A 21,468-nucleotide genomic window follows, 5' to 3' on the forward strand; every position below is an offset into this window, starting at 1 on the left:
CCAAATTATAATAAACCGAACTGATTAAAATACTGAAAATGCGGAAGGGCCGATTGCGCAAATAGCCCTTTCGCTTTAAAAACACGCGGATCCTTGCTGGGGCGGGTCGGGTCGACCCAACCCACCCTTGAAACGGCGCCGTTTTATTGGTTAAAAGGGGGGGACCAAAATGCACCGTTTTGGTCCCCTATATAAGTTAAATTTTTTTATTTTTTTCATTTGAAACAGCTGAAAGAGAAAAAAAAGGAAAGAAGGGAGAGAGGGGAGAAGGAAAAGAGGGGAAAGGGGAGAGCTCCGGCCACGGGCCGGTCACCGGACGGCCGCCGGAAGTCTGCCGGTGCCGGCGCCGGCCAAGGTAAAAATTTACTTTTTTGTTTTTTATTTATTTTTTCGAATATATGTGTATATATATGCTAGAAATGAGGAAGAAAAGAAGAAAAAATGGATTTAAGAAGATAATAGAGAAAAATAAAAAAAACAAAATCACCTTTCGATTTATGTTTTCGTTCCTTGTTTCCCTTTTTTTGTATTTTCCTCTGCTTTTTGTATTCGATGTATGCTATTTGTTGTTTGAATCTAGTGCTGATATTGTTATTCCGAAATGGTTAAATTTGCTTCTCTTTTTTTCAATCCCCCTTTACAAATGTTTATTTCTCAGCTTTATAGCCGACTACAAAACTAGGAAAATATTATTTATTTTTTGTCCTATTCTGTTTGGTCTGCTTCTGTCTTTGCAGGGTATGGAGGTGTCAGGGAAGTGGAGGAGAAGCATGCGGTGGCAGACGGTATGGGAGTGACCAGGGGTGGTGCTGGTGTCAGAGGAGTGGAGGAGGCTGAAGAGGGGAGAGCGGCTGAAGACTTTGGTGGCTAGGGTTTGCTGCTGAAATTTTTTAGATAGTGGGCTTGGGTTGTTAGGGTTTGTAAATTGGGTTTGGGTTTGAATTTTGGGTTGGCTGATGTATTAGTTGGGCTTATGGGTATTGGCTGTTTAGTTAGGGTAGGTTAGTTGGGTTTTGGGTGGCCAAAATTGGCCTGTACAGTTTTGATGCCTTGTAATTGATATCTGGACTTTTAAACCAAGGAGAGAGTTTTCCCTTCCGTTAATTTCGCCTTTATTATATTTAAAATGAAAAGAGAAAACATCATTTTTCCAATTGCGAATTGGAATTTGTGATAATCTTGCACTTGGATTGCAAGAAAACTGTAAATAATAAACACTACACAAATTTTGTCAAATTTGTTAATAAAATTAACAGGAAAATGAGGTGATCTTTTTGTGTGTGTTGTAATATAACGTAGACTAAAAATTAATTTATTATTTTGGGTCTTTAAAATTCTTTTTCTCTTCTCCACTCTTTTCTGTCTTTTTCCCCTCAAGCTGTGAAGGTCCATCAATATATTTTGCAAAACCCATTCATTAATTTCACAAAGCTTTTAAAACCCATCAATTTTGTTCATTGCATTCGGTTTTGGTGATAACGGTTCGGTTCATATTGATTTGAAAAAGAACACTACTAATGTATAGGTTATTTTAAGGGTTAATATAAATTTTAGTCATTAAACTTGACAATTAAGTCTATTTTGGTAATAAAAATTTTAGTAATTAAAAATTGATTCATGTACGTCAACATGATGTCCACATGGTATGCCATGTATCACTATCTAGTTATTACGTTAGCTATGCAACTTTTTAATAATATAAATGGATATAAAATTTCATAGAAAAGACAATTATGCTCTTTTAACTAACGAATAGGAACTAATTTGCCCGTTTTTTAAGTAGATAAGGCAAATATGCACTCTGAGTACTAGCACAACGGCCTCCATTGGTACTTTTATTCATAATTTTAAAGTATTATGTTACCAATCTTTTATGTTTTATCAAGTTTAATGATCAAAATAGACTTAACTATCAAGTTCAATTATCAAAGTGAACCAAAAAGATGTAAATATTAAAATGGACCTAATTGTGAAGTTGATATATTATAATAATATAACAACAATTATGAGTATATGTAAACAATTGATGTAATAGTTAATTAAAGTATAAATAAAACTTAATTTAATTAATTAATTAAAGTTAATTATCATATAATCTAAAAATAGTATGCTATTTTTAAAAATTAAAAATGTTGAACTCTATGTTTAAAAATATAGAAAGAGAGAGGGCTTAAGATTCCTTGTCGCTATTCATTCAATCCACGCATTTGTACAAATTACAAAAACCTTGACTTACACAACTCATTATTCGACAAGCATGTCTTTTTCGCACACCACCAAAGAAAAAGTGTTTTTATTAAAAGAATAGTCAGCTGCCATCTTTTATTTGCACGAATGATCCTATGTAAAATTTTGTCTTTCTAATAAATTAAAAGATTCAATTTGAATATAAAATCACAAATAATTATAAATTTATTTAACTAATTTGAAATAACATTATATCATCATATCCATATATTTTATTTGCAGGCATGTTCTTAAATGCATGCATCTCAGAGCAAATTAATTAAATTAGTTTAAGAATTTGATATTATGATTAATTAAAAACTTAAGAAAGTTGTTCATGAATGACAAAAGCGAACGAGTTTCACACAAAAACAAAGAAGATCATAAACCTTAATTGTCAGTGGTGCTTGATTTTCAAATTAGATGTTGGAAAAAGTGGTTAATTGAAAGAACTTGGGAGCAACTGTGAATTAAGTTGAGGATCTCTATCAAACCATGACAGAAGTAACAGTGAAATTTTCAAAGCATAGGCACAAGTCTGATATGTTCTGGTTTATAGTTGCAGGCATGTTCCTAAATGCATGGAGCTATGAAAAATGCTTATAAAAGAAGAATCCATAATAATAGAGGGCAGGACTGAGAAAATATTCCAATTTTTTTGTTCAATCACGAGGGATATGAGCTTCTCGCCAATATATGAAAATAAAAATAAAGAATACCCACCCCCAACTGATACATACAATAGACCACCACAGAATCAAAACCAATGATGAAATTTTATATTTTAACAAGTTATACTTGTCTTCAATTGAATCCTTCATATATGTAGGTCTAATTGCGAGTTTGGATTTGGTTTATATATCCAAACGATGATCTTTTTTAATGTGATTGAATTATTAGTGCTACTCTTCAACTTGAGACTAAGTCTTCTATTTTAGGCTTTCCTTTTTTCCCCTATAACATGGTTGGACCACAAGATTGTACAGATTTCTTACTCAAATAATGAGTCAATGGATGCCTTACTTAAATCCTTCGAATCAAAGTATTTAAAGAATACTGAACTAACATTAGGAAATTATTAAACTTAGTTGTTTCTCTCTTTATGATGCGCCTTACACCCATATCCAACCTTATGGCAAAACCAAGCTTCCTCCCTCCGTTTATGTTTGGGCTGCTATTTGCAACCTTTGAGGTTATTTTGTCTGCAAAATATCCTAGCTTCACCGTTGATCAATCTGCTCTTCTAGCACTAAAATCTCATATAACTCATGATCCCCACAATTTCTTGGCAACCAATTGGTCTACTTCTACCTCCGTTTGCAACTGGATTGGCGTCACATGTGGATCTAGGCACCACAGAGTCACTGCTCTGAATTTGTCAAGCATGGATCTCACAGGCACCATTTCTTCTCAATTGGGAAATCTATCTTTCCTTGCTTGGCTCGACATTCATCAAAATAGTTTCCATGGCTCTTTACCCATTGAGTTAACTAATTTGCGTTCGATGAAATATTTGGACTTTGGTAACAATAGCTTCAATGGAGAAATCCCATCATGGTTTGGTTGCTTCATTAAACTTCAAAGATTGTCTCTGTACCTTAACAACTTCATTGGTGTTATCCCATCTACTCTAGGCAATTTGTCAAAACTAGAAAGGTTGAGCTTGGGTGGGAATCAAATTTCCGGTAGAATTCCAAATAGTTTATTCAAGTGCAAAGAGCTGAAGTATTTATCATTGTATAACAACTCCTTGGAGGGAAGTATACCTACAGAAATTGGAAATTTGACTTTGCTCGACACTTTGTATCTTGGTGACAACCACCTCAAAGGTAAACAATTCCTGGTTATTGTTTCATTCATTTTTATCTAATTTCCATCAACAGTTGTTTTAAATAGTGAAGCGGGACTTTAAACAATAACCACTAAGTTCAGTGCTAGCAAAACCAAACTTAATCATAGAGTGTATATATATTATTTATGTCAATTGAGCCATCAACCAATTTAATTGGTGTCAAACGAAACTTAGTCAGATTTTCAATGCAACTCCTGATTTACCCTTAATAGCGGGTAGGAACACATCAGAACTCATAGTCACCTCCACAACCCCATACTTGAGGAATAACAGAGTAAGATATCTCGTCAACCTCTGTTATTTATGAGAGATATGAAAGAACTAAAGCAAAAGTGTTGTTTAAGATTGGCTTATGATTGGTTTAAGAGTTGTTTATGATTGGTTTTTAGTTGTAATAGCCTTGTTTCTGTTAAAACTGTTAGTACAAAACTCCGGTAAGGAAAAAACTCGAACACACGATCGGAACTCGAAAAGAAAAAGAAGAAATAGGACAGGCTCCAAGGCGTGTATCAAGCCACTATCTTTAAGGTTATATTCGCCCCACTTATCTTCAGTGTGCAAACGAGTTCCAAGCAAATTAACCTCGAGGATACAATGAAGCCAATGACTATTTGCGTTTTGCACTGACGAGAATAGTCCACTATGCACTGAGTAATGTATAACAAAAACTCAATTTCTACAAAGGATTTCTGCAACAATACTTTATAGAATAATCTAATAATATTAGAAAATGAAGGAAGAGAAGAAATAATATTAGAATTTGTTGATATGATTTCCAAATGAAATCCCATTCCTATTTGTAGGAATTTTCATGTCTCTTCATAGAGACATCTTTCAATAGGTGTCTTTATGAATAAATAAATAATAATAATTATTCATTTAATTTTGTAACTATTCAAATAATATTTTTTGAATAGTTATAATTCTTTTTTTAAAAAAAAATCAAATGATATAACTTTTGACCAATGATCAAAAGTTTTATCTTTTGATTAATTACACCCATTCATTTATAGTTATTGGGATACTATAAATATTTGAAAATATTCCAACAATCTCCCCCCATTTTCAAAATATTTAGATTTTGATATTCTTGGAAATCAATTTGCATAAATAAAGGTGTCTTACGATTGAACCTTCACTTAGTGAAAACATGTTAAAGTTAATCGAAATTGTATGGTAGACTAAGCTTTGAACCAACTATTCCATTTGATTAACTGAACACATCTCACACAATGATTTCAACATCAGTCAATGCATAGTATCTAGGGACACTATTATAGCCATGTGTCTATGTCCTCTTTTCATGAGTGCTGTCAGAGCCAAGCCCTTAAGCTCCTAGAAGCGGCCACACTTCCACTCACATAGGTAGATCCCATCAAAAGTGTTCCCGTAATTATAACACTCTAACATATTTATGTTATGGGTCCATTAAGAGTACATTACTCATCCTTCCCTTATCATTACGGGTACCTAGCACTTTAATCTTAGGATGGATTTATTTATAGTGCTAACAGTCACATACTGATGATGTACTTTGTCTCATTGAACTCAAGACTTGACGTTATACCAAGCGTTGAGTCGAGTTTCCATCATGGGTGACTCTAATTAATAGGCTTGAGTCCCATCCCTTTTGAGGTCCTTTTTACTGCATCTCTAGCAAGACTTTTTGTCAAAGGATCTGCCAAATTTTCACTTGACCTCACATAATTAATAGTGATCACTCCATCAGAGATTAATTGTCGGACATAACTATGTCTTAATCCAATGTGTCTAGACTTTTCATTATATACTTGGCTATATGCCTTTGCTAGAGTAGCCTCACTATCACAACGGATAGAAATAGGTGAAATTGGCTTAAGCCATAAAGGTACATCATAAAGCAAATTTCTTAACCATTCTGCTTCTTTAGATGCAGTGGCTAATGCAATAAATTTTGCTGCCATGGTGGAATCAGTAATACATGTTTGTTTCTTGGAACCCCAAGAAATGACTCCTCCACCAAGAATGAAGATCCACCCACTAGTAGATGCATGATCTTCCAAACTTGTAATCCAACTAGCATCCAATACCCTTCTAAAACTGGAGGATATCCATTATAACACAATCCATAGTTAATAGTTTTCTTTAAGTACCTAAGTACTCTATTTAAAGCTTGCCAATGCAAACTACTTGGATTACTTGTGTATCTACTCAATTTTCCAATAGCATATGCAATATCTGGTCTTGTACAAGTCATTATGTACATAAGACAACCAATTAGACTTGCATATTTCAATTGATCAATTTTCCTACCAGCATTAGATACTAATTTTAATTGAGGATCCATGGGTGTAGATGCTGGTATACAGTTGAAAAGATCAAACTTTTTAAGCACATTTTCAATGTAATGTGATTGTGATAAAGCTATAGTGCTTTCATATCGGGTTATTTTAATCCCAAGAATAACATCTGCTACACCCATATCCTTCATAGCAAAGTTGTTTGACAAGAATTTCTTTGTGTTTTCTATTTGTTCCAAATCCGTGCCAAAAATGAGCATGTCATCTACATATAAGCAAATTATAACACCCTTTCCATTATCAAATTTACTATATATGCACTTATCGGATTCATTTATTTTATAGCCATTAGCTAAAACAACCTTGTCAAACTTTTGGTGCCATTGTTTTGGTGCTTGTTTAAGCCCATATAAAGATTTAACAAGCTTACATACCTTATGCTCTTGTCCTGGAACAACAAATCCTTCCGGTTGCTCCATGTACACTTCCTCTTCCAATTCACCATTTAAAAATGCAGTTTTAACATCCATTTGGTGAACAACCAAATTATATATAGAGGTAAGTGATATTAATAGTCTAATTGTAGCAATTCTTGCTACTGGAGCATAGGTATCAAAGTAATCAATACCTTGTCTTTGTGTAAAACCTTTTGCTACCAACCTTGCTTTAAATTTATCAATGGTTCCATCGACCTTCATTTTCTTTTTGAAGATCCATTTACAACCTATTGGTTTGGAACCTGGTGGAAGATCAACTAAGATCCAAGTTTGATTTCCCATTATTGAATCCATTTCATCATTTATTGCTTCTTTCCAAAAAGCAAAGTCTTGAGATTTCACTGCTTCTTCAAATGTAATAGGATCAGATTCGGTATTATAACAATAAGGTATCTTATTGCATATACTTTCACTTTTTCCTTCTACAAGAAACATAATGAAATCTGGTCCAAAATCTTTGACCTTTTTAATCCTCTTACTTCTTCTTAATTCTTGACAAGATTCATCATTATTATCAATTTGTTTCAATGGAATCTCATTCTCATTTGAAGAATGAATCAATTGTTGTGGTTGTAATTGTCTTGATATAGAATTAAATCTATTTTCATCAAAAATAGCATCTCTTGATTCAATAACCGTATTAATTGAAATTGAATCATTTGGTTCAATTACTATGAACCTATATGCCTTGCTATTATGTGCATAACCTATAAATATGCATTCAATTCCTCTTTCACCTAACTTTTTACGTTTAGGTGTTGGAACTTTTACAATAGCTCTACAACCCCAAACCTTTAAATAATTAAGGTTTGGTTTCCTTTTCTTCCATTGTTCATAGGGGGTTATTTTAGTTTCCTTATTAGGAACTCTATTCAATATATGACAAGCTGTTAGAACAGCTTCTCCCCAAAAACCCTGTCCAAGACCTGAATATGATAACATTGAATTTACCATTTCAATCAAGACTCTATTTTTCCTTTCAGCTACACCATTTTGTTGTGGTGTGTAAGGGGCTGAAACTTGATGGACAATTCCAGTGAGTTCAAAATAACTTGGATTATAGTATTCTCCACCTCTATCCGATCTTAAGCACTTGATAAATGATTCACACTGAAGTTCAACTTCAGATTTATAAACTTTAAATTTATCAAGCGCTTCATCTTTTGAATGCAATAAATATACATAACAATATCTAGAACAATCATCAATAAAAGTAATAAAATATTTCTTTCCACCTAATGTAGGAGTATTATGCAAGTCACATAAATCACTATGTATCAAATCAAGCAATTTTGTTTTCCTTTTAACCTTAGGGAAAGGATTTCTTGTAATTTTAGTCAACATACAGGTATTGCATTTTTCAATATTATTATTAAAAACAGGAATTAAATCTAATTTATACATGTAATTCAATTTCCTATAATTCAAATGACCTAATCTATAATGCCACAAACAAAATGATTCAACCATATAAGCAGAAATAGTATTTTTATTCTTATTAATAATATTAAGTTTGAACATGCTTTCATACATATACCCTTTTCCCACAAAAATTCCTCCCTTAGACAAAATAAACTTATCTGCCTCAAAAACAAGTTTGAAACCAAACTTATTCAACAGACTTCCAGACACTAAATTTTTCCTAACTTCTGGTACATAATATACATCATTTAAGGTTAAAACCTTTCCAGAAGTGAATTGTAGTTCAACAGACCCTTTGCCTTTAATTGTTGCGGTGGAAGAATTTCCCATGTACAAGACATTGTCATTTTCACATTGTGTGAACTTTGTTAACATGCTTTTGTCTTTGCACACATGTTTGGTTGCTCCGGTATCAATCCACCATGTATTATCGTCTTCTGCCATATTAATTTCAGATATCATTGCAACGAACTTTTCGTTATTATCAGCCTTAGAAGATGATTTCTTCTTTAAAAATCGACATTCATTCTTGAAATGTCCCGGCTTTCCACAATGATAGCATGAGCCCTTTTGTTTCTTTTTGAACTTAGGTGCTCTATCAGTCTGATTGAACTTTCTCTTGAATGGTTTAGTAGTCTGTACTTCCTCCGTAACATGTACTTTGGCATTTTCAGAATTTAGGTTCTGATCTTGTTTTCGATACTCTTCTTCAATACGAAGATGATTTGCCAAAGCCTCAAGAGATATTTCCTCTTTCTTATGTTTTAGACTTCTTTTAAAGTCTTTCCAAGATGGAGGAAGTTTGTCTATTATGGAGGATACCACAATCATTTCATCCATTTTCATATCATATTGCTTAAATTGATTCAGCATCTTTTCAATATCACGAAATTGTTCCATAACAGAACGACCATCAACCATTTGATAATTATTGAAACGACTGACAAGAAATTTCTTACTTGTAACATCTTCGGTCATGTATCTTGCCTCCAATTTGTCCCATAATTCTTTAGCGGTGACGTCGTTTTGGTAGGTGTCGAACAAACCATCAGATAAACCATTCAATATGTGGCCCATGCACATGTAATCAGCATTGTCCCATTTTTGTCTTTCTCGGGTTGCAGCAACAGATTCATTTTCATTCTCTTCAGGTCTTGGAGTATCCAAAACATAAGCAATCTTCAAAGTTGATAACAAAAAGTGCATCTTTTTCTGCCATCGTCGAAAATTGCCACCATCAAAACGATCAAGTTTAACAAAGTTGGAAGCCAACTCCCTTAGTGTTCCACTTTCATGTGTTGTGGTAGTCATCATGAAATATAACCTTAAAATTGTTAGTACAAAACTCCGGTAAGGAAAAAACTCGAACACACGATTGGAACTCGAAAAGAAAAAGAAGAAATAGGACAGGCTCCAAGGCGTGTATCAAGCCACTATCTTTAAGGTTATATTCGCCCCCACTTATCTTCAGTGTGCAAACGAGTTCCAAGCAAATTAACCTCGAGGATACAATGAAGCCAATGACTATTTGCGTTTTGCACTGACGAGAATAGTCCACTATGCACTGAGTAATGTATAACAAAAACTCAATTTCTACAAAGGATTTCTGCAGCAATACTTTATAGAATAATCTAATAATATTAGAAAATGAAGGAAGAGAAGAAATAATATTAGAATTTGTTGATATGATTTCCAAATGAAATCCCATTCCTATTTATAGGAATTTTCATGTCCCTTCATAGAGACATCTTTCAATAGGTGTCTTTATGAATAAATAAATAATAATAATTATTCATTTAATTTTGTAACTATTCAAATAATATTTTTTGAATAGTTATAATTTTTTTAAAAAAAAAATCAAATGATATAACTTTTGACCAATGACCAAAAGTTTTATCTTTTGATTAATTACACCCATTCATTTATAGTTATTGGGATACTATAAATATTTGAAAATATTCCAACAAAAACTTTCTTTTTAATTGAAGAAGTTTGAGTTGTGTTTGGGTATTTACTAGAACTTCTCCACATATAGGTTAGCTCTAAGTTCAATTTCTTCTACATTAACCTCCCCATTAATTCAATAATAAATACTATAAAACTGAACAAAATTTATATGCTTAAAAATAGATGAAAAAGAAAACAAACACCTAAAGTGATCAATAAAAATACCTTTCTATGACATTTTTTAAGCACCACGACTTTTAGTTAAGCTATATCCATGGCATTTTCCTACTTTTTGACAAAAATGTCATGAAAGTCTATAATCACTTTTCATGAAGTTTTTTTTGGTATTTTCATGATGTTTATCATTTTTAGTGTAGTGTAAATTCTAACCTCAAGAGTGATATGCTTTATTAATTATTCTACGTAGTTTAGTCCATCATATCAAATAAATTGGTATAATTATTAGTTATTCTACATTGTTTAATTCATCACATCAAAGGAAAATAAGAGAGAGATAGAGATAGAAAGAAAGACGAGGTTAAAGATTCTTTGTTAATATTAATCAATGCATTAATACGAATTACAAGGACCTTGACTTATACAATTCATCCTTAGAGAATTATGTCATTTTCACACCATAAAAATGTTTTTATAAAAGAATAATTCATCTTTTATTTGTAAGGGTGACCCAACATAAATTTCCACCTTTATAAAAGATTGCATTTATAAAAGAATAAATTAAAATTAACGGAAAGATTGCATTTGAATACAAAAGCAAAAATAATTGTAAATTTATTTAACTGATTTGAAATGACAGGTTTATTATTTTTACATGAAGCCTTTATAAAAAAAAATATGATAATAATTATTTATTTGAGTATACATCTCAAATAAATTTTAACCTATGTAAGACAATATTTTACTACATTGATAATAAAATTTAAGAATTCGTTAGATTTGGGATTTTTTTTCTTTTTCTAAAAAGAAATTTTCATGAGCTATGGTTTTCTTTTGTGATCTCTTATGGTGTTTTTTCCAGTCAGGAGTATCTAAAATAACAAGCTGCCTTCTTGTTTCAATTGATGACATCCTCCTTCAAACCTAAGCGCTTACCTAATTCTCTTGCCTCCATAGCTTCCTTCAGACCACCTTCTTTTAATTCTTAAAATCGGAGTCAGAATGAGATTCATTTGCAAATTTGTCTGAAGAAGTGACTTCAGAAGTTTATTTATTTTATTTTAACATGATGGTTTAAATAGTTTAAATTTTTTGTTTATCAAACTGTTTAATTATATTTTATATTTAATTTTTAAAAATATATCGAACAAATTTATAACTTAAATCTACTAATTAATTTTTCAATTTATCAAACAATCTTTGTAAAATTAAAAAAAATACAAAGTTTTAATATATATATATATATAAGCCTCAACTCTAAAACTAATAAAAATGATTGATTAAAATGTTTTTAATTAAAATATGTAATTTTATTAAAATATTAAAATATAATAAATGCAATAGTATCAGTTGTTTGCCATTAGCTAATCACTGCTTACTAATAAAAGTTTCTAAATATATATATATATATTTGTTCAGCTTCGATGATGTATCCTATATTTGAACAAAAATATTAAGCGTGAACTATTTTAGTCCATCTAATTTTCATCATCAATTGAGCTATAAATTTGAGTAATATAATTAAAATATTTTTGGGTTGTCATAAGTAGTATAAAACTAAACAAAACTTGCATATTTAAAAATAGGTAAATGAAACAGACACTAATATGCTCAACAAATAAATTAAGGGTTTGCTAGAAAAATATTTGTAAATTTTGACTGTTTTAATTATATGTTTCAGGTGAAATTCCTATTATTATTGGAAACTTGACTTCTCTCCAATCACTTCATCTTAGCAATAACAAATTGACAGGTATAATTTCATGTTTCTTTTATTTTCCTTTTTGTTATTAAATTTATGCAATTTTTTTAAGTAATTAAAATAAAAGTTACGTTAAAAAATTAAAACCTTAGAGTCATTATTATGTATTTAGAAAATGTAAGATGTTATGATGTAAATTAACCAATCATTTCATCATAAAAAAGGATTATATATATGGAACAATTACTTCACATTAGCATATGTTACTTCTATTCAAATTATATCACCTCATCATACTTTTAAAAAATGTCAACTTTTTTGTAGTATTTCCAACTCAATTAATATATATTCTACATATATAACCCTCAACTTCAAAACTAATAAAAATAATTGATTAAAATATCCTTTTGAATTAAAATATGTAATTTTATTAAAATATAATATAATTAAACTCTACTAAAATTTTAGTTTAATATTTTCATTATTAGACAGCTTAAAATTATTAAACTCTTTCAAATAATATATTTCTTAGTACAAATAAGACTCAAATATTCAAATTCAAACATGGGTAATAATCATTTGGTGAGGACTATGGCTTTCAGAAGTCACAAATATGACTTCCCTGTGCATTTCTCCATTGCATGGAACAACTTCTTATATAAGCAAAACCAAATGTCCTGCTTTTCTAATATTCTTAATAATAAGAAAACTAGTTACCTTAAACCTTCTTTTTATATTGCTCTACATTTTTATGTTTTTATTTTCTTTATATACTAATATTTTTTTCTCTAAAAATAATAATTACTCATTTGATACTTTTAAGCACTACAACTTGATTCATGAAAAAATATTAGTATAATCTCACCTTAAATTTACAAATTTTTATAAAGAAACTATTTGAATTGCCAAAAGTTTAGGTATGTTTAGGTATTTATTAGAACTCCACATCTTACGTTCACCATCTACCTTATAGCAGAAATTAGCTTATTCATCCCTTTTGATCCATCATTTTTCTTTGGTTCCCATATTTGTTCATCCATAACTTCATATTTAAGTGTTATATTTAAGTAAAATTCATATCTAAAGTTAATTAAAATAAATAATAAAAATATGCCAATTACGTGCATTATCAAAATCCCTTCACTTAGCCTATACTTTCCCTCAAGTATTTGCATTTCATGCATTTATCAATCCGAGCATATCACAATCGTTCAAGTTATTTCAAACACCAAAATTCTCAATTCAATAAAAAAACTAAACATTAGTAAAATCATAATCCCATAATCGTCTCCCTCAAACTAATATGTTGATTAACAATTCATTTAAGGATACAATTATGTAATATTGTCATAATTAAACTCTATAAATCAATTCATACTAAATTATCAATACAACAAAATCAAACAAAAATATGTAACCATAAACAACCATTTATCTCATTTTTTTAGCTCAATTTTTTTCATTTTTCACTTTTTTTTTAAAGTATTCTTAATTATCTTTATGCGAAAAAGTATGAAAACTCAAATATCCCATCTAGTCATTCAACTCGTCACTTCTTTGGTATTTCCATTCATTTTCTCCTCGTCAATAACACCGTTGATTTTTTCCGATTCTTGTATCCTAATCAACGACTTCTTTATTCTTCACTTGAGTTTCCTAAAACAGAAAGAAAAATATTCATTGATTCATCAAAACATTTAATAATTTTTTGAATGTCATGTGGTGTGGTTTCCAACTTAAATTTTTGTCTATATGTACAAATACGTTTGGTTTTTACCCATGTCTCAATGCGCCGTTGGCTTGGTTTTCTTGTTAAATTTTGAAAATGATATATTTAGTTTTTCTACTTTACAAAATAGTTATTTTGACTTTCTATTTATTTTTTTCCCTTTAATTTTTGAACTTACATTGCTGTCAAATCATCTCAATAAAAAAGTTAACATTTGTTAACTTTGTTAATATGACATCAATATTGTAATTCATTTATATGTCACATCAGCAATTATTAAAATTTTAATTTTAAATATTTCAAATATTTTTAAATTTTTTAAAATTTTAAAAAAAATTATTAATTGGTAACGTGACATCTACGTGTATGTCACGTCAAAAAAATTAATAGAAGCGTTAACTATATTAAAAATATTTTATGAAGTACATTTATTTGATGATTAAATTTTACATTAAAATAATTGAAGATTTGAATTTTAATTTGATACCCTTTTGAACTCAAAAAATATTGAATCACCTACCCTTTAGATTTACCTTATTATTAATGTGTTGAATTAATTGTTGCTCAGCCACACATGGTTGATATTATATGTTAGAAAAAAATAAGTAAATTTTGACGACTTTAATTATATATTTTAGGTGAAATTCCATTGGTTCCCTCATAGTGATTGCATTTGATGGTAATAACTTAACAGGTATAATATCATTTTTATTTTACAGTTATGCAAGCCCTTTTAATTGTAATAGAATTTTGCTATATTTTAACTTCTGACTATAATATAGAAAACAATTAATTAGACATATGATCCTTTAACTACTTTGGAGTTAGAAAATTGTAAGAAGATTGGTATAATAAAATATCAATAATTTGAATAACAAATTCATTAAATTCAGTATACCAAATATGATAATTTGAATATTAAACTGGTTTGCACCTCTACTCTACACTCAACCAAATTTAACATAATTTATGATGATAAAAAACTATTTATTATGCTATAATTTAGGTTCCAAAAATGTTAGCTCATACAAAAAATTGTCAAGACCCAAGTCAGGATTTAGATGAAATTTTATAACCTTTTATATTTTTATATTTTTCATTTTAAATTTATATTTTCAGCTAAGAATTTCACAACAAAAGGTTAGATGTTGTGAAATAAACTAATAATTCATTTTATACACTTCATCCATTTGTATATATTGCAAATCTTATTTATTTACATTTTTTGTTCCAAATAAAGTTGAATTTATAAATATTATTTTATTTAGAAAAAAGTATGAATATTATTGTGTCTTATATTTAAATACTATTATATTATTTTTTTCAGTAAAGATTTTTATATAAAAATATAAACAAGATAGAAATACCCTCAAATAGGGGCATAGCTACTAGCTAGGGGCTGGTAGGGACCCTAGTCCCCCTAAAATAAATTTTTTTTCATTTAAGCCTTTTAATTATTTTAAAATTTTAAACTAGTAAAAGTAAAATTGTACTTTGTCCCCTAAATGTGATAAATATTTAATTTAATCCTTTAAAATTATAAAGGTATATAGGGTATTAAAATGGTGAAATTGTTTTTACTATCGTAAATTACAATTTTTGTTTGGGTAAAATTATAAATTTTTTAAAGTTATACATAAAATTTATGAAATGATATAAATATTATTGTGAATTTTCATTAAAAATTAAGAACAAATATGACTAATTTACCTATAAAGGCCCATTTCTAAGTATATTTATGCAATAATCTTCTATTCAATTTTAAACATTTGAAGTTAATATCCATGCAATTCTAATTTTTAAAATAATTTCCATTATTTAAATTTACAAGTTATACTTTTAATTTATTTATTTATTTTATTTTATATTATGAATGTTTGATTAATAAATAAATGGAGAATATTTGGTACTTAAATAGTATTTTTTTGTAATTTTAAAAAATTGATATATATTTTTTAAATATTTATTTGTTTTTAATATTATACTATACTCATTAATTTTTTTAATCCTAATTTTAATTTAATTTTCATCACCTAATGAATGCTGATAAATTTATTTCAGATATATTTTGACTAGAAATATATTTTTACTATATTTGTAATATATTTTTTCAGGCCAACCTATCAACTTTTATGACAACTAATGCATTATCATTTTTCTAAAATAAAATATCACATCACTATTTAATGGATATTAGATACTAAAAAAAATTAATTTTAAAAGTTTAATTGATTGCTAATTTCTTACAAGATAATGAGATATTTGTCTTTCATATTTTAATAAACTTTTCAATACGGTATTTAAAGTTTTTAAATGTAAACGGATCTCTTATATTTTGTTTTTGTCTTTTGAAGAAGTACTTAAACCTAAATAGTGTTAAAGTATAAAGTGGGACTACTAAAATACTACCATGAGACACTTTTTTAAAAATGATCAATCAAGTCAAATCTGGGATATGGTAACAATTTTACCATTGTATTTCTAAAGCTATAGAAATATATTTTTTTCCTTCTTTTCTATCATATCAATTATCAAATAAATTGATTGGTATAATATTTATAACCCTTTAAAATTATAAAGATATATAGGGTATTAAAATTTATGTAAAATTATAAAGATATATTAGGGTATTACATTAAAAATATAGTTATTTTACAATTTTTGTTTCAAAGAATCTTCAAACCCCTAATTCTAACTCTATTCCATTTTTATCTCCTAGGGAGAATCCCAACACCACCACCTTCATTGCAATGGTATGGAGTGTCAAACAATAACTTAATTGGAGAAATCCCTTCCTCAATATGCAATTTGACTTCTCTTATAGGTTTCTTTCTATCTGAGAATAATTTAGAAGGAACAATTCCAGAGTGTTTTAGAAACTTGAGTTCTTCTCTCTTGCAATTTGATCTACGGTATAATAATTTTCATGGTCAAATACCAGAAATTTTTGCTAAAGGTTGCATGTTGAAAGGTTTCCGCATCAACAACAATGAATTAGAAGGGTCACTACCATAATCTTTGAGTAATTGCAAAGATTTAATCCTTCTTGATGTTGGAAACAACAATTTGAATGACACTTTCCCAAATTGGTTAGGAAATTTGGATCAGTTACAAGTTCTTATCTTAAGGTCAAATAGATTTTACGGCCAAGTGGATAGCTTTGATGTTAAAATTTCCTTAACTCATTTGCGTATCGTTGATCTTTCTCATAATAACTTCAGTGGTTATTTACCTACCCTTGTTTTTGAACATTTGCATGCCATTAGAGAAGGGTATGAAAAGAAAGTTGAACCAAAGAACATGCAAGAAGGATTTGGTGATGAACTTATGGTGAATTATGCTTTTGGTTTATCTTTTACAACAAAAGGGTTGGAAACAAAGTTTCAATAACTATTATCCATTTGGACGATTATTGACCTTTCTAGTAATCAATTCTCGGGAGAAATTCCAAAAATACTGGGTGAGCTTCATTTACTTATTGTCCTAAACCTCTCCCATAACTGTTTAATAGGTCCTATCCCATTATCTTTAGGTGATCTGTCAGAGCTTGAATCATTAGATCTCTCGTCAAACAAGCTCGAAGGAAGAATTCCAACACAGTTAAAAAATCTTGGATTCTTAGAGGTGTTAAACCTTTCTCAAAATAATCTCCCATTCCTGAAGGCAAACAATTTGATACTTTCACTAATGATTCCTACATGGGAAATTTGGATTTATGTGGTTTGCCATTATCAAAAAGCTGTGATATTGATGAGGAAACTCCAGCCAAATTTGATAATGATGATGGTGATGAATTGAATTGGAAATTTTCAATAGTGATCGGGTATGGATGTGGGTTGGTGCTGGGAATGAGCACGGCATACATTGTATTCACGACTGGAAAACCATGGTGGTTGATTAGGATCGTCGAGCGAGTTCGACAAATATTTGAAAAAAGGTAGAGAAGCCAACACTTAGGCGAGTTCAACAAGTTGCAAACAGAACAGAAAACTTTATTTCTTGGTGGTATGCAGACCTTTTTCTGTAGTTGTTTAATAAACATTTTGTGTGGGTGCTTGATTGTATGTTATGTTGTTTGTATTATGTTTTCTTAGGGCCTTTTTCATGGAAATGTTCCCTGATGTGTTTATGATAGGTGCACTGGTTTGTAGAGACTGTCTTTATGGGAACCTATCTTTTAAATAAAATTGAAATAAGGAATAGATGGTCCAAGAATGGTTAATTTATTCCAAAGAGTTTGTGAAGAATCAAGGGGGGTAAAATAATGCAAAATTATATGTTGAATACTTTAGAATTGAATATGGATCATGATTTTAATTGAACAATACATGCATTCTTTGTTTTTAACCTGAATCAGATTTGTGAGATATATATTTTGTGAGTGATAAACATATTAATTTACATGATTCTTGTGTTTAATTTGGCTTATTTTTAAATTAATCCCTGCTTAATTGGTGTTTTACTATTTAATCTTGTCAGAGATGTAATTGGTCAAAAACGAGCAAAAAGGGGCCAAATTGAAAGACAAATAGTTGAGTTGGGGCAAATCATAAAGATGGGAAAGCCAAGGATTTAACATCGATTTTGACTTTGTAAAAAGCTAAAAATAGAAGATATTATTTTATTTTATTTAGTTTTATTATTTATTTTTATTTTTATTTTATTAATTTAGGATTAGACTATTTTTAGTAAACCCCATGTATATAAATAGGGGCTTTTAGTTATTAGAAAAATCATCCTTTGTCTTTGTATTCCTACTTCTACTTGGAATAGAATTACTCTCTCTCTTGTATTTCTTTTTCAATTTAGAGTTGGAATATCATTTTTTTCTCTTCAATTTGACGTTACATTTTGTAGCCTTGTCCCCATTTTTTTTGTTTCTTTTCCATAATTGGGTCAATTACTTTCCAAGTCCCCTCCATTCATTTCTTCACCATAATCATCAAACCTCTTTCCATGCTCATAAAGCATGAACAATTTCATGCTTAACTAAATTCTATCTTAGCTTTAGGTTGGTGTTCTTTCTGATCGAGAATTGTGAGATTTGTGCTTGCACCTAAAATCTTTCCAATCGGTATTCATCTTTTTCCTAAGTATCGGGATTGACAACTCATCCCTTAAGGATAATTCAATTTCAAATCAAAAAGAGCTCGTTGGGTTGGAGTCGTGTTTTCTGACAGTTGGAGAAACGAATCGGCCGTGCTGTATTTGGATCTCCGAGAACAAATCGAGGAAGAGGTGATCGGTTTAAACGACCCACGCGGTTGAGGCCGTTAATTCAAGTTGGGTTCTTCAGAATGCAAGGCTACTAAAATCTTGAATCGGGGACACATGTATCTTGGTTAGACTTTCGGTTTAACACATGTATCTTGAATCGGGTTTAACACGTGCTGTATTTGTTAGTTTTAATTTGTCAAAACTAGAAATGTTCATCTTGAACTTGGAAATCTTTCAAATTTGATTTGAATATATTTGGATAAAAATTATCTTTCACTTTCATCCATTTCTCAATATTTAATATGTACAGCCCAATTTTGGGCCCAAACATTAAAGCCAACCCATTAAACTCACTAAACCCACTAAACCCATTACAGCACAAATAATCCCAAACTGACCCAACTAGTAAATTTAGGGTTTCAAAATTTGAAACCCTAAATCACCTAACCCCAACCGACACCTGCAGCATCGCCCTTGTCACATCCATCGCCCATTTTCCTGCAAGAAATACAGAACAAGTTATTAAGAAGCAAGTTGTAAGGGAAATTGCCTATAAAAGGCCACTCCCAAAATCATTGTATTTTGGGCACTGGAGAGAAATAAAAAACAGCATTTTGACTTTAAAACACAAACAAAAAATCAGTGAGTCAAAAGCACAAAATAGCCAATCAAGAGAAAAACACCAAATTAGAAAACAAATACCAAGAATCAGACATCTAGAAAACAAAGGTGATTTCATTCTATACATTTTCGATTTATTTCTTTTTTTCATTTTTCGAATCTCCTATTTCCGTATATATATTATAAACACATAAAATATATAAGATAATATATAAAAAAAAAGAGGAAGAAACTTTACCTTTTCCGGCCACCTTGCGCCAATGACGGCAGTGGCGCGTGGCGGCCCTCCAGGCCGGATTCTGGGATTGTCCTAGAGAGAAAGGGAGAATTCTCCCCTTTTTTTCTAAAACAGCTAAGAAATGAGCATTAAAGAAAAAATTTGGGGTTTTATAATGGTACCAAAACGGTACCGTTTTGGCCATCCCCCCAGGCATAAAACGACACCGTTTTGGGGTGGAGCGGGCCAACCCGACCTGGCAGGCATGGGATCCGCGTGTTTTTGAAGCGGAGGGGTTATTTGCGCTTTTGGCCCCTCCGCTTTTTCATCATTTTTCAATTAAATTTGTTATGATTTTAAATTCGCCCCTTTAATTTTATTTCGTTTACATTTTGGTCCCGATTAAAGTGCAGCATTTTGGGGAAGGAAAAATTTCCTTTTTAGTCCCCCATGTTATTCGCGCACTCCAAATGGGTCCTTCCCCTTATTTTTATTTTTTGATTTGGCCCTGAACTTTTACTTTAGGTTTAATTTAGTCCTTTTTCTTATTATTTTCGATATTTTAATTAAATTAATGAATTAAATATATTATTATTATTATTATTATTACTGTTATCTTTATTACTATTACCATTGTTATTACTACTTCCATTATTTTTTATTTCTAACTATTATTATTTTTATGTATATATTAGTATTTATATTATTATTATTATTATTACTATTATTAAAAACCTTTATTATTACTATTATTTTTGTTCCTTTTATTATTGTTTATTATCATTATATTATTATTACTACCATTATTCTTTATCATTACTTCTTTTTTGTACTACCATTATTGTTCACACATATACGTTATTGTTTATTATTATTACTATATTTTTGTATTCTTTCTATTATGTATTACCCATTTATTATAACTACTATTGTCATTATTTTACAATTGTATTTTAATGTACTATTAATATTACTCTTATTTTCATTATTATTATTACTACCATTATTCTTTATTGCCATGGTTCTTATTTTTTATAGCTATTATTTTTTATTACTGATATCACTATTGTTATATTTAGTATTATTTTTACTTTCATTATGACTACTACTATTATTATTATGGTTTCTCTTTTATACACTTACATTTTTTTATATAATACATTGATTTTATTATGTATTCGTTTATACTTTTATGTAATTTCGAACTTTGAAATTTTTTTATTTTGTATCATATAATACTTATTTATATTTATACCATTATTATTATTTTATCATTTTTTTATTTTTTTAATTTTTTTTGTTTATTGTCTCATATGTTTATTTGCTTATCCTCGATTTAAAATCAAATTTACACTACAATTTGTTTTGTTATTTCATTTATCATCATATTTATTTCATTTTATTTCGTTTTGTTCTCATTATCATTATTTCATTATATTTATTCGTTTATTCATATATGAATCTATATATCTGCAAGTTTATGTTATTCGTCATTATTATTGTGTTTATATCATCACCTTTGTTATTATTATTATGCATGTTAATGCTCCGATTTGTTTCTCATTTCACCATGTGATTATGA

At 29.6% G+C, this 21,468-nt stretch overlaps 1 protein-coding gene and 1 long non-coding RNA gene across 3 annotated transcripts; one reads left to right on the forward strand and one right to left on the reverse strand.

Moving 5' to 3' along the window:
• Positions 1-3,271: 3,271 nt before the first annotated feature.
• Positions 3,272-19,324, forward strand: LOC107944680 (leucine-rich repeat receptor-like serine/threonine-protein kinase BAM2). Of its 2 annotated transcripts, XR_005904561.1 has the most exons (5): positions 3,272-4,055; positions 12,082-12,153; positions 14,470-14,525; positions 16,551-17,836; positions 18,311-19,324. XR_005904561.1 is itself a non-coding variant. In XM_041080065.1 (4 exons), exons 1-3 carry the CDS (start codon positions 3,329-3,331, stop codon positions 14,493-14,495), a joined length of 825 nt encoding a protein of 274 aa, XP_040935999.1. In that variant the 5' UTR covers positions 3,272-3,328; the 3' UTR covers positions 14,496-14,525; positions 16,551-19,324. The 2 variants fall into 2 exon arrangements, 1 of the variants encoding a protein (XP_040935999.1); XM_041080065.1 differs by having other exon boundaries at positions 16,551-19,324.
• On the reverse strand, positions 19,281-20,007 carry LOC121209424 (uncharacterized). The gene is made up of 2 exons (XR_005904562.1): positions 19,908-20,007; positions 19,281-19,546 (listed from the first exon to the last, which is right to left on the reverse strand). It is a non-coding gene; the product is annotated as an uncharacterized lncRNA (long non-coding RNA).
• Positions 20,008-21,468: the final 1,461 nt, after the last annotated feature.

This window comes from Gossypium hirsutum, chromosome A11 (assembly GCF_007990345.1).
Source record: "Gossypium hirsutum isolate 1008001.06 chromosome A11, Gossypium_hirsutum_v2.1, whole genome shotgun sequence".
Classification (NCBI taxonomy): domain Eukaryota; kingdom Viridiplantae; phylum Streptophyta; class Magnoliopsida; order Malvales; family Malvaceae; genus Gossypium; species Gossypium hirsutum.